This window comes from Rattus norvegicus, chromosome 2 (genome assembly GCF_021556685.1).
Source record: "Rattus norvegicus strain SHRSP/BbbUtx chromosome 2, alternate assembly SHRSP_T2T, whole genome shotgun sequence".
Classification (NCBI taxonomy): domain Eukaryota; kingdom Metazoa; phylum Chordata; class Mammalia; order Rodentia; family Muridae; genus Rattus; species Rattus norvegicus.
The window spans coordinates 13,408,255-13,430,692 of NC_141535.1; the positions used below are offsets into that span (position 1 = coordinate 13,408,255).

At 40.4% G+C, this 22,438-nt stretch overlaps 1 protein-coding gene across 1 annotated transcript in view; it reads right to left on the reverse strand.

Moving 5' to 3' along the window:
• Positions 1-22,438, reverse strand: part of Adgrv1 (adhesion G protein-coupled receptor V1) — a 579,866-nt gene that overhangs the window by 315,324 nt on the left and 242,104 nt on the right. The window contains exons 79-83 of the mRNA XM_087635923.1: positions 22,066-22,250; positions 18,167-18,416; positions 16,782-16,921; positions 13,851-14,011; positions 6,725-6,825 (exon numbers count right to left, since the gene is read on the reverse strand). Of these exons, the coding sequence (XP_087492049.1) occupies positions 6,725-6,825; positions 13,851-14,011; positions 16,782-16,921; positions 18,167-18,416; positions 22,066-22,250 (837 nt within the window). The remainder of the gene's footprint in view (positions 1-6,724; positions 6,826-13,850; positions 14,012-16,781; positions 16,922-18,166; positions 18,417-22,065; positions 22,251-22,438) is intronic.

Consider the following 22,438-nt stretch of genomic DNA (forward strand, 5'->3'; position numbering starts at 1 on the left):
TGAGAGGAGCAGCAGCTGCCACCATGGGGAGAGCATGGTTGGGGAGGTTGCTCCAAGCTGTCCCAGGCCCTTCACAAACAGGAGGAGGCAGCCCTCTGTTCAGCATCTGAACTTGAACAAACTTCTCACGCTGGAAGTTAGGAGGCGTTTGATTTATTTCTATCTGCACAACCTGTAAGTCACAATATTCTCCTGAATGACAAGCCTTGCTTAAGTGGCTAGTTCAAAGAAAGATCTAGTTTTGACTCTAGTATTTAAACTCAAAACTTTTTTCTTGCTTTATTAGCAAAAGTAAAGTCAACAAGATCCAGTCAGATTAATGAGTAGCCAAAAGTTCTAGCTAAGGGAAAACTATCTCTATTTATAACATCATCCTACTCTGCTTCGATTGACCTCAAATAGACAGATAACAGCCAGCCAGATGCTGATGAAGATAATAGATGACAGATAGATAGATAGATAGATAATAGATAGATAGATAGATAGATAGATAGATAGATAGTAGATAGATGGTAGACAGAAGTATATACATACATATAAACACACATAAGTACATGCATAGATATGTATGTATATAGTTAGACAGATGGATGATTGGTAATAGGCAGACAGACAGACAGAGTTCTTAGTTCATAGCATCTGGGGCCCTGGACATGTCTTTCTTGTGTTAACAGTTTCAATGCAACAGGTCAAGTTACTTGGGATGATCAGATCTTCTCCTACAAAGAGGAGACAGTGTTCTGGAATCCTAAGTGGCTTTGGCTTCAGTCTTGCAGTCAGAGATCCTTAGAGAGTTTCCAAGAGGATAGATACTCAAAGGTAAAATGACATAGGGCTCAGATTAAAGGAAAGTCTTTTAGTAGTTGTGTGCAATCTGGATCATTCCTGAGAAACAGACATTGTACAATGACATTCCTGAATGTTGCAGAGTGATAAACAACCCAACTTTTACTGGATTCTAAATAACAGTGCTCAGCTAACATGAAATTCTCTTCTGCCTTCATGAAGAATAAACAGATGAAATTAAAATTCATGCACATGCATCGGATGACAAAAAGAAAATAAAGTAAAAAGCAAACAAACAAAAACACGTGTTTCAACTTCTAACCTAGTCACATAGCCCTCTGTGAGTCGCTATCAAGGCTCTGTGGTTCTTGTACACCATTGGGCACATAAAAGTTCTCTGCACAGGGTTTTTTTTTAAATTCAGTTTCAGAAGATAAAGTGAAGCCAAACAAATAGACAAAAAGAAACAAAGAAGTCAGATGTTTTCCTGTTGGCAAGATGTATTAATCTGAGTAAACACCGTGCTATCTCTCTGTTCTTTTTTTAGATTTGGGGAGTTGCTTTTCCCGACAGAACCTCTGGAATTGAGAGCTGTGCCTGGCAAAGATGCCCTTTGTCCCTCCTGCCACCAGCCTGCTCAGGGCACACAGGGCAATGTGATTCTGAGATAAAGCTTCCAAAGATAGAACTGCATGTTTTTCCCAGGAAAATCTGGCAAGAGCATGAAAGGCTGTTGGCTGTTTCCCACCACCCTGGAAGTCAATGCTCTCACACCTTGCTGCTTAAGCGTTTCCTAGTAGATAAATGAGAAAAACAAACACTGAAGGGAAGCACTCCCTGCTTGATAAACTGCTAAAATGTAAATCTTATATGAAAAAGTCTGTGATATTCCAATAAGCATAATTTTCTATATTAACAGTAGGCACATTACTATTAGCATAAATAAACAGTAGAAAAATAACTCTGTAGCCCCTGCATTTTAAAGTTACTGATGGGTGGTAGCAAGATATTTCTACCAAGGACAGGTAGAAACAAGCTTTCTGGTATTAACTTACAAATGCCTTCACTGCAGTTTTGAATACAAGTGACACAAGACAAAGCCAGAAACCCACAAATGTGTATTTGCCATGCTGCACACACTCTGTAGCTCGGTCAAAGAAAGCTTTGAAAGGAGCCTTTAATTTTTAACCTAACCCCTACTCTGCAAGACTGACTGGTTTTGGTGGAGGAAAAAAATCCTATACTGCCACCTGCTGGCATATTATGGTCAATGCCACTCACAGAATTAGAATGACACTCAGATTAAAGCATTATGAGCGCTTTCTAATTAAATTTTTTTCAAAAACTGAGTATTGATCATATTTTCCCCTCCTCTCTCTCCACATCCCTACCCATGTAACTTCAATACAAGAACAATCTATTGATTCTTTTGTATCCTCCTCGAATTTGGAATAAAGTAAATAAAATATTTAGTGAATTAGTGATACACTGTTCTATATGTTTCTAAAAATAGAGAACAACCGTACTTAAGCACATTTTCCTGACAACATGACTTACACATTCATTGTACCATACTCCTCCAAAATGAAGTCAAGAGGAATGAGATGTGGCTCAGGTGGTAATGTTTGCCTAGCAGGCACAAGGCCCTGGGTTCAATCTCCAGTAACACTTAAACCAGCATTATGACGCAGGCCTTTAATCTTAGCATACTGTACATGGAGGCAGAAAGTGTAGAAGTTCGAGGTCATCCTCAGCTACATAGCAAGTTCAAGGCACCCTGTGCTACATGAGAGCCCTCTCCCTTACATGCACTGGCACATGCACCTGTGTGCACACACTTGCACACAAACACACACACACACACAAGCAAACACATACACTAACACACACTAACACACACACACAAGCAAACACACACTAACACACACACAAGCAAACACATACACTAACACACACTAACACACACACACAAGCAAACACACACTAACACACACACACACACACACACACACACACACACACGCACGCACGCACACACGACAATCAACTAAGTCTTGAAGAGGAAAGATCTTAGCATGCCTGTTTTCCCAGTATTGACAAATCACACTCCTATACGTAACTGGAGACATTTTAGTCCTTTAACAAGAATGCAACCCAAGACCATTATTTTTCATTTCTCCAGGCAATTTAAGTTCTAATGATGTCTACTTAGCAAAGCTGGAGAATCCAAAATGGAGATCCAGGGCTGGGAGTGTAATGGCCCCAATAGTACAATTCTACAACTCATCCCATAAGCTCCTTCAAATTCGGTCATGTCAAAGCCAGCGTCTCTGTAAACACTTCCTTTTCTCATTTTGGAGAATCTGACAAGTTTGGAAAGTCCTCAGTTTGGAACTGGATATGCAGCTTAGTACTCAAGAGCACTTGCTGCCCTTGCAGAGCGCCCAAGTTTGGTTCTCAGAGCCCATGCTGGGTGACTCACCACTATTAATTCAGTTCTGTGGAATGCAATGCCAGCTTCTCACTGTTACATAATAGCGTTCATGTGCGTATCCCCCCACTCCACATACAGACATATTAATAGAATAAAATAAATCGTTTTTAATTGAAAATAAATTATTTTCTTATACAATCCATCCTGACCACAGTTTTCCTCCCTTCACTCCTCCCAGCCTTCCCCACCTCCCTGCTTCCCAGCTACATCCCCACTCCATTTCTCTTCAGAAAAGAAGAGGTCTACAAACAACCGAACTGCAGACAAAACCCAGGCAGGACAAAAGAAGAAACAGTAAGGCAAGGAGAACCCTCATAGCAAGGCTGGACAAGATAACCCAACAGGAGGGAAACAATCCCAAGAGCAGGCAAAAGAGTCCAAGACACACCCGCTAACACCCTTAGGTAGCCACCAAGCTAACAGTCATAACATACACAGAGGACCTGGTGCAGACCTAGGCAGGCCCTATGTCTTGCTGCCTTAGTCTCTGTGAGCTAAAAATAAAATACAGCTTTAAAAATCTCTTGTCTAGCCAAATGAGAAGAACATTCACTTTAAGTTAGATAGTATTTTTAAATATCCAGGCAGCTGGTAAATATGTTGCGTATTTCCTATGGAAACTATACCAACTGTACACTGTATGGCTTCTGACATGAAAAATTAAACCATTATATTGGGTAAAAATAAGCTATTGAAACATATTTTTAGTTCTTTTTGCCACAAATCATCCCTTACACAATTTTATGCCACGTTGTTTTGTCTATTCTAAAAATACACTGGAAATGTACGCACTTGACTAATTGTTTTCTTCAAAACCCACGTTAAGCATAATGTGAACCAGAAGCCAATATTCTAACATAAAGATTCTGGTTTTCTTTCTCATCCCCAAACATGAGCAAATTTGTGTGCTAGCATGCTGAAGAGTTGTCTATAATAATATGGCGCCTTAATTAAATCTTATATAAATGCTGCTGCCGAAACAGCCCACCAAAATGGGTGGTGAATACAGTCAAATAAACTCTAACTATGGAAGGCAGGTTCTCCGCTGTGTTACATAGAAGAAACAAAGGCAGGAACAGACGGTTATGACGGCCTCCTAAGGTAATGTAATGCCTTGTCAAATTCAGTGCAAGCCCCTTTGGGAAACAGCTGCTACTGTCTACTCTCCACAGGAACTTTGAACACATAACCTGGAATCCAGCCCTTGATTTTTCTTTGAAAAACAGATTATGAAATTTAAAGGACATTGCCATTCCTGGGACAGGAAAACACAACAGAGTGCCAATGTTTCCAACAGTTTTCCATGTTAGCCCCTTTGGTACTTCACCAAAGGACATCTGTGCTCGATTAGTAACCCTGTGCAATGAGAATTCATGGGAGATGAATCCATGCACATAAGCGGTCCCAGTCACTCTGAATGCATGGCCCACTGCTCAGGTGGCCCAGAACTGGGGACTGGATAGGCCATGTGTCTAATCACAAACCAAATACTATGTTTCTGGGAATGCAGCAACAAAATGATTCCTAACAACATTCTGCTATGCCCAAAGATCTGTGTCTAACTCAGCCATCCTCAGAGAAGCTTCCTCCAGGAGTAGATGAGAAACAATGTGGAGATACGAATCTGGACAATGTACGGAGAGGGAGAGACTGTGGAACATGCAGTCTTAGCGGTGACATCCTCATCAAACACCACCTCAGCCTCCCACCCCAAGCCTGTGTCTGGCTGAGGGAGCTGTGCAGAAGAGGAAATGAAAAGGCGTTAAGTGCTAAAGGGATGGATAAATAAGAAAACAGTGCCTGACTGGACCTGAGCAGAAATGGTTCCAGCACTAACTGGGGGAAGCGGACAGACACCTCCATTGCTAACCCAGAGGCCACCTCCAACTGACAAATGCTTGAAAAGGAAAAATTAGTTTTCTCCATTGGAGTCTCACTGGACTATAAACCACACCTAAAGGTAGACAGGCCCCGTGCCCAGCAGCGAAGGTCAGCACAACACAAACCTCGTGGTGTTCGCGTAGATCTTTGTCTTACGTTGCTTTCTTTCAGCACCTTTTTGTCAACTGTATTTTGCTTGTATGTTATGTTTCCAAGGTTGTGTTATCATGGGTTTTGTTTGAGCTTCTTATGCTTTTTCTTTTTCTTTTCTTTTATATGTATGTATGTATGTGTGTATGTATGTATGTATGTATGTATACACATATTATGTATGTGTGTGTATCTTTTCATTTATTTATTGCCTCTTTGTTTTCTAAAGAGAGAGAAAGAAGGCATTTAGTGAGAAGGGTGGAGAATTGGGGAGGACAAAGAAAAAGATGAGGGAGGGAAACCATGAAAAAATACACTGTGTGAAAATATTTTTTCAATGTAAAAAGGAGACCAAGAAGAAGAAATTAGCCAACGAGTTCATAAGGCGGAAAAGTGCTTTTATGCAAACCTGAGCTGGACTCCTGGATCCCACTGGGGGTTAAGAGTGAACCATGGGTGGGGGGACTATACTCTGAGCTCCACAATCATGCCACAGCATTTGTATAGCTGTGCATACACACACACACACACACACACACACACAAACATACATCACACACACGAACACACATCACACACAAACATACATCACACACACACGAACACACATCACACACACAAACATACATCACACACACACGAACATAAACACACACACATCACACACACATGAACACACATCATACACACATGAACATAAACACACACACACATCACACACACGAACACAAACACACACACGAACATAAACACACACACAAACATACATCACACACACACGAACACACATCACACACACACAAACATACATCACACACACATGAACACAAACACACACACAAACATACATCACACACACATGAACACAAACACACACACAAACATACATCACACACACATGAACACAAACACACACACAAACATACATCACACACACATGAACACAAACACACACACAAACATACATCACACACATGAACACAAACACACACACAAACATACATCACACACACACACACACACACAAACACACACTGAGAGCACAAGAAATAGTCTTCCCAGAGAAGATGACACCAATTGGTTATCCAATAGCAAATGGTCAGCCTGAAAACAATTACTGAAAATAAAGGCCACAAACTTGATAGAGAGCAAGGAGCAGTGGGAAAGTCTGGACACAGGAACTGAAACAGCAATGATGTAATTATGTGATAATCTCAAAAAGTATTCTTTTTAAAAATATACATATTGGTTCTGATATTATTATTATATTGTTATTATTATTATTATTATTGTATTTATTCTCTATATTGCTCAAGTGCAAAACAAGTAAGCTAATTTCAACTAAGTTGGTAAAAACTGTATGCACACATTCAGTTGTCTCATAACGAACAGTGAGTGTCATCTGTCTCCTACCTGGGCTCCTAAGCTGGCGGCCATCATGTGAGTCAGAAGTTTAGCTGCAAACATGGAGTATCTAGCACAGAACACGTGGGAAACAACAGCCAAACAGAGACCTGTGGAAACCAAAGAGCCGACGTGAGGTTTCATAATCCACGAAAGATTATATGTACAGAACAAAAAAATCTCTGGGACAGTTAAGCACAAAAGCCCAGTCTATACAGCAGAGCACACCCACTCTGGCAATGATTATGCTGGAATTTCAATATATCCCATTTCGCATGACAGATATCATCTTCACATTATCAGTTAACCCAAGGGATGAACTTTAATGCTCTAATGATTTACAAGTTGTCTGCCATGGAAAAGGGAAGTCATAAATAAACCCATATTTTAATAAGTACTTCATTTTTTTCTATGTTGCTATCGGTGGGCTGACCTGTTTTGTTTTGTTTTTTTTTAAGTGCTTCTCATCCTAATTTTAAATCTGTGTTTTAGGAGTGAACGGCTTGAGTAAGTAGAAGGCACCTAGACCTTTCTGAGCCTCAGACTGTGAATGGTCTCCAAAGTCTGAGGTTCTTATTTTCCAATCTCCGACTAGCAGGAGCAGGTATATGACTCCAGCAGGGCCAGCTATGAACTTTCAGCTAGCCCTCTGTGGCTGCACGTCAAGACCAGGGAAAAACGTTTTCTTTCTTCCACAATGAAGTTAAGTATAAAGATTTGACCTTCTAGCTCGCATTATTATCGTTAAGCCTGTGTGTCTTTACAGTCTTGAAATTTCAGTCCCTCTTCTTCAGCCTCCTGGGTGGCAGAGAGCATTACAGAACCACTGTACCAGCCCTGGAAGGCAGATTATTGGAGAATATTCTCTGCCTTAAAGTTTTCAGATAGTAATTTAATAAACAGTAATTATTTATTTGTTCGCAGGCTTTTTAACCACACATTTTGGTGGGTCAGTTTATTTTCTGTGGGAATCACTGAACGAATGTTGGCACGCATATGCCACTTACCCATGTGGCTTTCATATATTACCTCATTTAACATCAATGCCATCTTGACAGTCGAGACATTGCAATAATTTCACATTTGGTTCTCCCAAATGGTTGCTGAAATTGTGGAGTGAGTTTTTAGAGTAAACCACATGTTAGCAAAAAATAAGAATTAAGCATCAACAAAATACCAACATGGGGTCTTCTGACTTGGTCTTATGTTTAGAAATGCCCCCTCAGACCTCATTTTAGAGGAAATAGTTTAATTATAATTTCTATTTCAGGAAAACAATAGAAACTCCCTGAGATGAGGAAGAAGGCTTCTCATCTAGAAACTCCTCCAGGAAGGCAAGAGCAATCCACTCTTAGTACAAGTGCCATGAAGTCCTGGGGCAGGCACGCAGGGGTCGGGCTGTCTCAGAGCCAGGCCACCCAGATGACTGTGTTTCTGCAGACTAGGTAGTCATGTCCGCTGTGGCAGCTCTCCTTTCTCCACTACTGGGCCTGCTGCTCACAACTCACTAACCTGTCCTCCCTGTCTCTAGGATAATCACAAGCTGCTTAAACCCACTCCGGTCGTGTGCTTATGTGTGTACACAATACACTGGCTTAAAAGCAAGTGCTAGCTGCAGTTTTCTCCTCATAAACCACATGATGACAAACAGGTATCGCCTGCAAGTTTCCTGGATGAATGGTAACAACCGAAGGCAAAGCTGTGATGCCAAGGGAGGAAGGCACACGCTTCCTGCCACCGTATGTCATAAGAAATACAATAATAAAGAAATACAATAAAGATTTTTCCCTAAATTTGGAGATCAAGTCTCCATCATATTCCTGCTCCATCACAGAAGTTTAGTATAATTAAGCTTGACAAACTGAGAAACACACAAAGCTTCAATAAAATGCTACCACGGCCCCTGGTTTTAGTTCAGGATTCAAAACCAGAGATGGGAGAGTGGGCTGGATAGTGTTAGCTTTAGGCACCGTTTGGCAGTTATCTGGCTGTGCTGGTTAGGCTTTTATCTCAATTTAGCACAAGCCAGAGGGCAAGGGGGAACCTTAAGTGAGAAAATGTCTCCATCAGATTGGCCCATGAGCAAGTGTGGGAGGCATCTTCTTGATAAAGATTGATATGGGAGAGCCTTGCTCTGAGGAGTACTGGGTCAGTCAAAACAGGAAGCTGAGTGACTGAGCAATGGAGAAGCAAGCCAGGAAACCACGGCCTCTGCCTCAGCTTCTCTCCGTGAGCTCCTGCCCTGACTTTCCTTCATGGTGGACTGTGAGCTCTCAGCTGCAACCAACACTTTGCTCTGCAAGTCACATTAGGTTTTATCACAGCAATATGAAAGTTAGAACACTGGTCTATTCTTTCAATGAAGAATTCTCCTCTGCTGAGAATCTTCAGCTGTGCTCTAAACTAGGCAAGCTGATCAAACTTTGGACATGATCTAGAATACTTAAGCTTTAAAGAAATAAACATTTTAGTTACTGGGTTTCCAGATCACTACACATGAATTCAACTATCTAAAGCACTAAAACTAATATACAAATTTAGGAAAGTAACCTTTCCCCAGTCTGGTAAATGAGTATTTGTATTCAGTATATATACTTAACATCTACAAAGAAATACTTTAATTGCAGTTCCTTAGCTTAAATTCCTTAATATAAATATTCAAACCATAAACATAGACTGTATAATGATAGAATTTCTAAAATAAAGTATAACAAACTATAACAACTCCATATAATGCCTAAATAGACACCCAACTGTCTTAAAATTCTCTTTTCTGGCAATTCTGTAGAGAAACAATCTGCTTGCTGAGCAGTATTTCTTTCTTTTATTGATTATAGATTAGGCTGGAGGAGAAAGAGCCTACACTTAATCCACTGACACAAATGATTTCCTACACACTGAAAGGAGGGACAGGAGGAGCGCCGCTGTTCACAAACTAGTAACGTTGATGACGCTATAGAGTACATAACGTGACTTAGGTAGGATGCAAATCTGAAGCAGAGCTCTGCCCTTTGCTGCTATCCGACTTGACCAAAGAGCTTCTGTGTACATACAAGTTTGGAGTGTATGAATATATTTATGTGAATATAAATATGTTTGTATGTGAGCAGACAGTACCAGGAGACATCGTTGCTCAGTATATTCTACAGATGGGAAAAACTTTAATTTAGCCCAATGCAAGACAAATGTTAGAACATTTCCTACAAACTTTTCTTTAAATACTTACAAGTTTTGCATTTTCAGGTATCTGTCTATCACTCTCCCTGTCCCCGCTTCCTCTAGATGAATCCTAATGAGATCAGCTTACAATTATGTCATCAGTAAGTCGGTATCAGCTCGCTGACTTTGTTCTTTCTCACCTTTCTACTTCTTGCTGCCTGTAGGTTTTCTACTGTTTTGTTACACACACCACTGGGTTGATCTTCTTTAAGTTTTGCCTCCATGCAAACTTTGATTAGTGCTACTGATGCGCTAAGGAGGAGAACAGAAGACAACTGAAGGTCTGCAGTGGGAGCACAGGTCAGCGAGAAGCACCTTAGAGCACATAACTCCGTGTGGTAGGGGAGGGATGCTGTAGCCAGACAGACAAGAGCCTTCATAATGAAAGACTTAAGTCTGAGCAGCATTGGTAAGGTGATGATGTAAGGTGATGATGTAAGGTGATGATGTAAGGTGATGACGTAAGGTGATGACGTAAGGCGGGGTCTGAGCAGCACTGGTAAAGGTAAAGAGGTTGAGTCTCAACATCGGTGTCAGAAGGAGCCTAATTGTTCATTCTGGGAACTAAGTCAAGGTGAGACGGTGTCAGCAGCCTCCTCTTATGTCCAGCTCAACTCACGCGAAATAAAACTCCTTTGCAGACACTGCTGGTTAAACTATCATCCTTATGCTGAGCCAAGCAGTTTAGGACTAAGTGGCTTCTTTTTCATCTTGATTTATGCCTTCAAACTCTTGTTTTTAAAATTCTATGCATTTTTAAAGTTTTTCCTTGGGAATAAGGTATCATTTAATTGAGTAAAATTATTTTTTTTTCTTTTCTTTTTTTTTCTTTTTTTTCGGAGCTGGGGACCGAACCCAGGGCCTTGTGCTTGCTAGGCAAGCGCTCTACCACTGAGCTAAATCCCCAACCCCGAATAAAATTATTTTGATAGCACACTCCTCCAACAATCATAATAGGTCTCTCAAGACAATGGTTTCTGAAAATCTGAACTTGATGTTTCTAAAGGAAGTTGACCAAAAGTTTCAAAGCCAACACTTTTTAGGAAAACAATTGTGAGTTGAATGCAATTGTGTTCAGATTTAACTTCTTGATTATTGAGGCTCTGTTTCTCTGGACACCCCACCCTCACACCCTTGTGTATTCTCTGAGGTGTCTCATAATGACTTTAGTTACTACCAGAAATCTTTTCAGGGTTGGCTGGTTTTTATCACCTTGAAAATTTATCAGTATTTCAGCTTTCAGCAGGGGAAAAAAGGCACACCATGAAAATTTTGCCATTCTATACCAGATTGAACAAAAGAATGGTCATCTTCAACTAATTTTTATTAACTTTCTTAACCTATAAGGCTTGTATCTAGCTACTTGCATATTATTTATTATGAAATTGGCATTGTGTTGGCATTCACACACTTAGTATCTCATTTTAAGTAGATACAAGAATTAGTCAATTAACAAAGGACACTTAAGTTTGGGAAATGTGTTAAGGCAAGTGACACCAATATGAGGTCTGTTCCACCTCTAACGTTGCAGGCTCACTTGCATCACAGGATGCTGAACTACAGATGCACCAGTACGAGTGAGCTCACTCAGTTAAAGCAGAAAAGAAGTCCCCAGTGACTGCTGCAGGATCTCACTAAGGTTATAAGATTATACAACTTTGTTAAGAAGGCAGTCAGGAAAAAGTCAAACCTGACAGTCATCTTTGATGGGATCTTAAGAGCTTAAGAAAAGTCCAGGAGGATTTGTAATCACTGTCATGTCTGCACCTCAAGCCTGGCTGGTCTTATTAATAATTATATCGGATTTTGGCATTGACAGACAAAGCCATCTTAATGTACACTTCTCCCAAGTCGCCTCCACGGGGAGCCAGAGAACACACCCTTTTTATTGCATTTCTCTTTTTATCGATTTCACTTCAAGGAATGGCCTTGGGTTCCTTTTCTTGTATTGGGTAAACCTGGGAACTTCCAGGTGGATCCTCCCCACTTCCCTTCTCTAAATTGTGGGTTTCTAAGCCTCTATCCCCTTCACTAGCATCTCATCCTGTCAACATTTCAACCCTCCTGCTTTAGACCATGATACAGAACTGCAAGATGTCCTCACAGAGAAGTCCTGGAATTTATTATGAGTAAAACTAACAAAGAGGCCAGCGCCTGTGAATGCGTGCATTACTACACTCATGAAACGGATCAGTTAACTGTTACCAAGCCAGAGCCATTCCATTTGGCCTCACCCAAACTATACTTTATGTGTATGTAAGAAACAACAGGTTGTCTTTTCTAATTCCTGAAGGCCCAGCAGAGGTATGGGCATTGGTTATAAAGAAGAGAAAACGGTGGCAAAAGAGGCAGGAGTTTAGAGCCGTACTTATCAAACATCTTGAATATGAGAGGAATCAAAATCATAATTTCAAAGTCTGATCCCAAGTCAAAGGCACAAATGTGGATGCTGGAATTTAGGATCTCAAGAGCATGAGCAGGTCAATGTTGCCTTTTCTCACCAAGATATAAAATACAGTACCAGACCTCCTAGGACATGCTCACATTTCTGCTGTGTCTACAGAAAATTGGCATGTTCAATGTTTGTATAAAGCAGGGAATGCCCGGGGGGCACAGCAGCACTTCAATTTGTTTGTAAAATAATATCCAGATTTTTATTTCAATATAGTTAAGAATTTATTTCACTATTCTATGAAGTTTCTTTGCTTGAAACTCTGCTATCATTGAAGTACAAGTCTCCCTCTGATTTTGGAACTATATTCACCTAGAAGAATTTATTGGGCAAGAAAAGTCATCCATCTTTTAAATGAAAGATTTTATGAATAGGAGGTTCTTTAACTTTTGTGATGGAACCTGACTCAAATGTCACATATCATAAGGAAAATTATGACTACATAAAATTAAATTCTACTGAAAACACTTAACAACTACAGCCAAAAATACTAATTACTTACTGACTTTATCTCCAAACAGATGGATAAAGTCTACTAGGTGGATTATTGGTTCAATGTATTTAAAACTAATACCTTTCAATAAGAGAAAAGTCATCAAGAAAGCAGAATATCAGAGGTGCATGAGTTAATATACTCACTACCCTGAAATGCAGGATGACTTGTAGTCACACATATATTGAGGGTGGGAATTCTGTGGCATATTGACACATAAAATCAGTAATTTACTCCAGTTCCTACAACTAGCCAATGACAGAATCAGGGCTTGAACTAAGGTAATCTGGCTGCAAGGTTACAGTTAGTCATTATCTCATACCAAGCTATGTGTATAACTTACTGTTCCTAGAGAAAACGTATGGGATGCTTTACAGGGGTAAAAGTGGAGGCAAACAAAGGGGAAGTAAGGCCTGGAGAAGTGTAAAGATGTCTCACACTTCTCACCATACTGCACCGCACAGGAGAATAAGTCTATAACTGGGTTGTATGGATACAGTTTGATAGATATTAATAAAGTCCAAGTTCCTATCACTACAATAAAAAGAGGGACAACATATGTTGAGTGGAAGATAATTTCTATCATAGGAGTTGATATGTTTAGAGTTCCAAAGTTGTAGACTGCCAATCAACTGATGGAGTAGACTATTTTAATGAAATTACCAAATCTTTATATTTATTGACTTATATCCTCACAATGTTCTAGCTGTAGAGCCTGAGTTCTAAGGTACAATACACCAGAAATGGTTCCCTTTCTGATGATCTAGCCTCTATCTTACATTGTAACCCATACTGTTCATGAGTTAACAGAGGCCGTCCTCCATAAATACCGGTTGTGTTCATTAATGATGGAAACAATGGAATAATGATGCATCAGAGTACATTCATATTTTACATACACCAAAGAACTGTGGGAAAGTTTCATTCTCGTGTAGATTTAAAATGCATGACTTGCAAACCCTGCCACTGACCTGAGATGCATATAAAGCCAGCAGAGAAAAAAGCTTCGTTGTACGACACCAAGTTGTCAGTCTGAGCGTAGACAGCATACGCAGACATGTGTGAGCAGGCGCATTCCACATAGTCCGCAGCATCTTCAACCACTTTGCAAAGCTGGCTGTCGGACAACCAGCTAGAACAAAACACAATAGTCACTGCTCTTTCAATAATATTTCAAAGATGTTAAGGTTGTTTTAAAAGGAAAAATAACTAGCGGAAATTAAATGTTCTTTACTCAAGACTTGAGCAAACTACATTTTCCAGAAGAAACACTGGAGGGAACATCTTGTCCAGGACATGACCTAACAGATTCCACCAAGACACCTTTAAGAAGCAGTGTACACAGCAGCCACCCCTGCCAGGTCATTTGCTGTACTGGGGAAGTTAGCCCTCCTAGCAGCGGTGTAGACGCCTTACCCATCCTAGAGCAAGTTTGCTCTTCTCTGTCATTTAAAATCTCCCAGTACTCTACATAGCCATGCCACGTGTGAATCCTGACAGATCAGTGTAGCAATGGTGTGTACGGATCCTAACAGACCATAGAGCCATGGCTTGTGTTGTGTTTCCTTACAGAACAGACAGCTGTCTTAGGGTTTCTATAGCTCTAACAAAACACCATGACTGAAAGGGGAGTTGAGGAGGAAAGGATTTATGTGGCTTACACTTCCCCACTGCTTTTCATCACCAAAAGAAGTCAGTACAGGAATTCAAGCAGGCAGGAACCTGGAGGCAGGAAATGATGCAGAGGACACGGAGGAGTGCACCTTGCTAGCTTGCTCTACATGGCTTGTTCAGCCTTTCTTATAGAACCATGGACTACCACCCCATTGATTACTAATCAAGAAAATGCCTTACTGCTGGATCTTATGGAGACATTTTCTCAATTGAGGCTGCTTACTGCCTGATTTCTCAAGCTTGTGTAAAATTGACATAGCCAGCTAATACAATAGCCATTGGGTGTGTAGAGCTAACCCCATAGACTCATATATTTGAAATGCCTTTAATTGGTGGGACTGTTTGACAATGATTAAGGCGATGTGGCCTTATTGAAAGAGGTGTGACCTAGTTAGAGGAGGTGTGCCACCAGGAGTGGGCTTTAAGGTTTCAAAAGCCCATCCCAGACCCAGACACTCTCTCTCCTCTCCTCTCCTCGCCTCTCCTCTCCTCTCCTCGCCTTTCCTCTCTCTCACCTCTCTTCTCCTCTCCTCTCCTCTCCTCTCCTCTCCTCTCCTCTTCCCCTCTCTCTTCTCTCCTTTCCCTTTTCTTCCTCTCCTCTCCTCTCCTCTTTCCCTCTCTCTTCTCTCCTCCTTTCCCTTTTCTTCCTCTCCTCTCCTCTCCTCTCCTCTCCTCTCCTCTCCTCTCCTCTTCCCCTCTCTCTTCTCTCCTCCTTTCCCTTTTCTTCCTCTCCCCTCTCTCCTCTTTCCTCTCTCTCCATCTTACAGATAAGATATAAACTCCCATCTTCTGCTTCAGTGCCATGGCAACCTGCTCACAGCCATGCTCCCTCCCATGACGACCATCAACTCTCACCCTCTGAAATTGTAAGCAGGTCCCAAATGAAATACTTTGTTTTGTAAGTTGCCTTGATCTTAGTGTCTCATCATGGCAAAAGACCAGTAACTAACACATATGTTAACTATGATTCCTTCCACATATTTTCTTGTTTGCATTTGGAGTCATGCATCATAAATACATTTCATAAGGAACTTCCAGTACTTCTCTCAGTGAAGTTCATCTCACTGACTGTCAATCAGTGGCTGCTCCTTGAATACATTCCTGTCAACAGTCTTGATCCCATTGCTTTTCTAATGATGTAAACCTTCCCAATTTGAAATGCAAATGTCATCTTGAAACTTCCATTATTCATTAGATACTGAGAACTAGCGATTTTTATGAATTATTATTATGGAGTAGACTGTTAAACCCATTATTTTAAAATGAATGTTGCAGATGTCTTTGTTATATCTATCCCACTGAACACCTCAGCTTAGCAGTGCAACACACTTGGTTATTTACCCTCCCAATCATGTTGCTAAGAGCCACTGCTCAATGTTACTGTTCACCACCATGAGAGAGCTTTGTATTGTATGTCACCAATGTGGAAAAGATCGGAGTTCAAAATATGGGCACTTCCAGTGAAGTGCATCACTTTTGCATAAGCTTCAAGTATGAAATTTTTAGTTGAACTATCACATATAAAGAATTTTCGGTATCCGGTTTAAGATCCAGCATCAAGCACTAGGGATTTCCATTCACAATGTTTTATTGCAGAGAAACTAACCAAAGGGATTGTTTGGTTTTCCTGTCAGCCTAAACTTCAGTAATAAACTAAATCTCATGGCTGATATAGACAGTTGACTCCTCTCCCAACACAACTGGATCATACACAGCACTGACCAAAGTTTGAGTGATAGTAAGTTCTTCAGGAACCTCACCCAGAGGCCAAAGAGTCTCACTCAACCTCTTGTTTATGCTATTATCTGGATTTATTCCCCAAATGGGCTTTAAGATAGCAGTGAACAAAAATTCTTAAACCTTATTGATCCCTTTAAATATAGGTTCAGACACTGAACCACAGTTGGCAGGGACATAGAAAGAAACTTCCTTTAAAGTGTAACAAATTAACAGATAAGTTCAAAAAGTTATCTAACCTGAGCAGAACTAATAATATAGCCCTTGAGAACAGGTATAACGAAGAAAGAATACCATACTGCACACAGAATTCTCTATTAATAGAGTCCTCATTTGAATGATTCTAGACTATTTTTGTTACTGATTTATGGTAGACACTGTTCTCCAGTCTGAAGTCTTCCTTGAGGCTACTGTCTATGTGCAGTACCAACAGGAGCAATGCTTCCAGGCAGGGGAGCAGCAAACACTGAGAGAAAGATTAGTAATACTACCTGGAAGCAGCCTGATTCCAGAGGAGACACAGAGATGTATGAGGAATAATTCTAGGCTCGGCTGCATAAATCCTGTAGAGAACCTCATTGTTGTTAGGCAGGGGCTGTGCATCCCGACCTTTCACATTCAAAGACAATACCTATAATGTCAGAAGAAACAGGAAGTTTAATGATAACTTTCCAATTAATATTACAACAGAGTCTGCTGGTCAGAACTGGACTCCATTTCTCAGGTACCAAATGCCTGCGGTGTTCTCTTCAGTCCCGTTAGTTGGCTCACGTCAGACCCTGACTGGCTCTTCACTGTCACAGCCTAGTTCCACCAACTCCACTTTTTCAATCTTTAGCTGGCAATTCCCACTGTATCACAGGCTGGCTTCCTTATAAGATAGGGAGGTGCTAAGATGTTATAGCAGGGTGAACACACACACACACACACACACACACACACACACACACACACACACCACAAAACATAAAGTAAACATTTCCACCTACATTTGAAGCCAAAAATTCTACAAATGGCTTATGAAAAGAGAACACTTCCCATGGACCTGACAAAAAAAATCTAATCAAATGTGTTGCAAGTTTGCCGAAGGAAAATAAGATAAAATACCTTTACCCAAGATACAATCCAAAGACCACATGAAGCTCAAGAAAAAGGATGACCAAAGTGCAGATGCTTCAGTCCTTCTTAGAAGAGGGAACAAAAATATTCACAGGAGGGGATATGGAGACAAAGTTTGGAGCAGAGACTGAAGCAATGGCCATTGAGACCCTGCCCCACCTGGCGATCCAGCCCATACATATACAGCCACTAAACCTAGACCATATTGCTGATGCCAGTAAGTGCACGCTGACAGGAGCCTGATACAGCTGTCTCCTGAGAGGCTCTGCCCGAGCCTGACAAATACAGAGATGAATTCCACAGCCAACCATTGAACTGAGAACAGGGCCCCCACTGGAGGAGTTAGAGAAAGGATTAAAGGAGCTCAAGGGGTTTCCAACCCCACAAGAACAATAATATCAACATCCAGAGCTCCCAGTGACTAAACCACCACCCAAAACCTACACATGGAGTGACCATGGCTCCAGCTGCATATGTAGCAGAGAATAGCCTTGTTGGGCATCAATGGGATGAGAAGCCCTTGGTCTTGCGAAGGCTTGATGCCCCGTGAAGAGAATGTTAGGGCAGGGAGGCAGGAAGGCGTGGGTGGGAGGGTAGGGAAACGCCCTCATAGAAGAAGGGGAGGGGGATAGGATACAGTGTTTATGGACAGGAAACAGTGGAAGGGGATAACATTTGAAACATAAATTAAAAATCTAATAAAAAAGAAATGAAATTAGATAAAAATATCACTTCATTTTAAGAAATGAGAGGTTACCTTGTCTCTCAGGGCAGGAAGGTTGTCTCCTGCTACAAACCACTGCTGGCTGCTGTACTCCACAAACTGGACTAATGCGCATGCATTTTTCCCATCCGACACTTCCGGCTCAGGAGCATCCAGAAACCTCTCTGGAATTTGAATGTAATCACCTTCCTTCCCTTCAAACCTGTGTCCATTGATTTGCTGAGGGCTCCAGTGAAGGGCCAGGATTGACAAATACGGGCAACTGTCAAGGATGGTTTTGCTTCTACAAGAGAAAAACGAGTCTCTATTGAGTTGGCAGGTATTTGTATCAAGATATCCAGTTGAATTTGCTGTAATGCTTAAAGTGAGAATTTTCTCTTCATGAAGAAGAATGACAGCACTGATCCCAACACTAAAAAGCTGTCTGCTTCTGCTTTGCAGGTGATCCGTACATCTTTCCACATCCCTTTGCCTGACCTTTTTTGTAACCTAAACCAGGAGTATCTGGAAGCTGTGACACGGTTATCACAATACACTCTGTGGCTTGAAAGGTCCTTTTCTGTCTCATTCACAGGCTGAAGAGTGAATATTCAGAGTAGACCCTTTATTTTCATTTAGAATTATGAAGGATATACGTCCACAGCTGGGTGTTCATCCTAGGTCTACCGCCTGCCTCCTAGCACATCAGAACCTTCTAATACAGCCATCCGGCTGGTAAGAAAACAGTCCCAAAGAATGGTCTTGATGCTTCTGACTTCATTTTTTTCCCCACAGTTCTTAGGCATAATAAGATTCTATGCTCAGTTAAATTATTTTCTAATCTCAATGTGAGTTGACTGCATGTGGACTTGGTTTAAAGTACAAGTGATACTCCAGCCATGCTAAAGCAAAATCTTTACTTAGGATACTTACGATTCAAGGAATGTGAATCTGTAACTATTTCCTCTAAAATCTGTCCCTGGATGTGTCATCTTGCATTAGTGAGCAGATACCAAAATAAAATAAATACGAAACAGGCCTTTAAAACAGTAGAGACGATGTGAATGCTGTAAGACGTATCTGTCCAATGTTAAAAGTTCTACCAGCCACAATGCATATAGAGTATGTAGATGGACTGTGGATCAAAATGATACCTTGCTAAGACCTACAGCATGAGGAAGGGACCAGACATTGTTAAATGAAAGAGTAAAAAAGAGTCTTTTCCTGAAGCTATGTGTCCTCTGTACAGCGAGAGATGTCCAAGGCTTACATGACAGCATTTCAAGTGTTGAGGGTCAGCTGTATCAACCACAATGCAGGGCAGGCCTGGAGCTGACCAGGTCAGCAGTAGTCGATATGGACACTATGGTGTGCTGGTTTCTTTGTTTTCTTTGTTTTGCTTTGGTGGCTATTTTTTTGTCTTTTCTGATTTTGTTTTGGTTTGATTGGGAGGTAAGATTTTTTGAGAGAGAAATAGAACATTAAGTTGTATGGGTAAGGAAGTGGGGAAGATCTAAAAAATAGGGGAAGGTGAAAGATTATGATTAAAATATATTGTAAGAAAAACATTTAAAATAACTTTACAATATAATGAAAATGAGTAAACGAACAAATAAATAAATAAGTAGTGGTCACTGGCTTTGATACTCTATCTTGAACCTACCCATTTATCCAGAATGTTATGTCTCTGTGTCAAGTCTCCTATATAAGCACCTTCATTTGTAATGGGACCCATATACCTCCACAACCATGTCAAAATCCCTTTGCTAATCTCTCCGCTCAGCCCTCCCTATCAAACACCATTATAGCCCAGACAGAAGCCATTGCTAGGCACAAAGAAACTACCTATAAGCTACTACTGATTGGCATTGTTTTTGGTTGTTTTCCAAGTGGTTTCCATCAATAATATTCTTGCTCAATTCCCAAATTTTCCCCTCTCAGCAGATGCACCTGATACCAAAGGGGTGTGTTGAGAATTCAAGCAAAATGCTTAACTTAGTTAGCTTTCAGAAATCCAAACCAAATGTGATGGCCATTTCTATCCCATGCACAGTGTAGAGCTCTTATGAGCTTCTACCTCGAACGTGCCATGCTTCTGTGTTCCTGCCTGGATTTCATCCTTCATATTCTCTTAGCTCTTATCCTCTGAAGTTTCCTTCCATTTTTATTTTCTTCTGATCTTCAGTGCCCTCCTCAATATATATGAAAATATATAATGAGAATATATCAAAATTCTCTCTCTCCCTTCCCCCCCTTGCACACACACACACACACACACACACACACACACACACACACACAGACACACACACGGTATATCCCAAGCACATTCTGTGGTCTCAATGCAAACAACTAATCCATGTCAGAACTTTCTGTAGCCAGGGTTAGACGTATGTACACGGCACAAAGTGTGAACTGTCCAGCATTACCTCAGGTGGACATTTAGGATCCATGGTAAGGATCAGAGAGAAGATGTACTGAAAGAGGCTCCTGTGAGGTTTTTCTGATTCTTTGATGATTTTCCCACTAGGAAAATATCACTCCCTAGCACCCATTAGCAGGTTTGAAAGGAGTACAAGGAGATGTGGGATGGTTCCCAACTTCCCCATACCCTGGCATGGATTGGTAATGCAATGCTGAGCTGAAAGTGTGTTTTCATTACACTCTTGTGACCACACAGCCTGGTAGTTAGGAGGGAGTATGAAATCAAGCAGGCCTATGGCTGAGCATGACACTCACCATGAACTGCTTATTTGAAATTTGTCAAGGTGAGCAGGACCGTAGCCCTCAGTTTCTGAATCTGTAAATATGAATCATAAGAGCCCCAACTATACCTTTCAATAGCTTACCTAAAATGGCGATTCATAAAATATACATACTCTATACACCAACTTTTATACATGAGGCTTATACACTTTTCAGTATTGCTCTGTTTCTAACTATGAATAGCCACCCACATTATTCAATTTAATGCAATCTGGATTTAGCAAGGATATAACTAATATCATCAATGTTCTCTATTTTATACCTTGTCTTTTATATGTAATTTTTTGTTTTGAATTTCATGTGTCTACAACCAAAAACCTAATATTCTGAGGTTTATATAATCATAATTATGATTTCTTTGTTAGTTTGACAGAGTTCATTATTGAAATGACTCGAGCTTATTGAGATTTCCTAGACATTGATGACAATTTTTATTGAAAATAAATAATAAAGTTGATGGATTTTATACAAATATTCTTAAATCACTACCTATTAAATAGCAATAAAATGACATTTATTGTTTTCAGGTAGTGTAGATCAGCAACATGGAAATCAAGTGGGATTTTAATTTCTGCCCATATTCTAATGTCAGTGGATTTTAGGCTGTCAAAACAAAATAAAATACTTTGAGGTCTTTGGACTATAATAATCCCATTTAGATTATGAATGTAATTTTTATATCACTGTACACAAAAATATTAACACATGGCTACATAGTTAGTTATGTAGTTAATAATGACCATGAGTCACATGCTATTTTCTTTCTCTTGTTAGCTTCCTTCTGTAGAACTGCAGTCACAAAAAAAAAAAAAAAATCCCTAAACTTTGAGAAATGTCTCCCAGTGGGAGAAACATCTGGGACTTGGGGTAGCAAAAGTCACAGCACAAGGCTGGGAGTCGGTGTTCTTTCTCTTCAGAATGTGTTTTCCACTCCCTGAATAAATGCAGGGCCACACAAGATGATGTTTTATTCTTAAAGATGCTCTTAAACAGAAGCACTGTGTTGACCGTACACATTCATTTTTCTTGCTGGGGCTGCCATTTTCTTCTAATAATTGGATTCATTGACCAACAGAGGCAAAGCACTAACCGATACTCTGTGTATCATCTTGATGTCAACTTGCACACACTGCTTGCAAGCCATGAGGAAATACATTCAGGCACTGACAATTTTACAAAATACTTACTTTTCACCAGGTGATCCACAGGTAACATCCGTCAGAAGAGAAAAGGCAAAATGCTCAGCCACCTCCGCAAAGTGGCTGAATCCCCTAGTGTCTTTGCGCTTTGGGTTAATGAGAGCACAAAGGAGTTCATACAAAAGAGTCCGGCTTTCTATACTGAAAGCTTGGTTTTTTCCTTCCATCATTATCTGAAAAAAAAATGTAAAAATTAAATTATGTATTCAACAAGCCACTTTTTACATTATATATATAACATATACGCTGCATATGTTTTTCATTAATAATCATTGACTGTGACTATAAATGTGTCATTTACTCACCAAACGTAATTGTCATCTCAGAGGCTGACTGCTGAATAAACTCAGCCTTTCTCGTT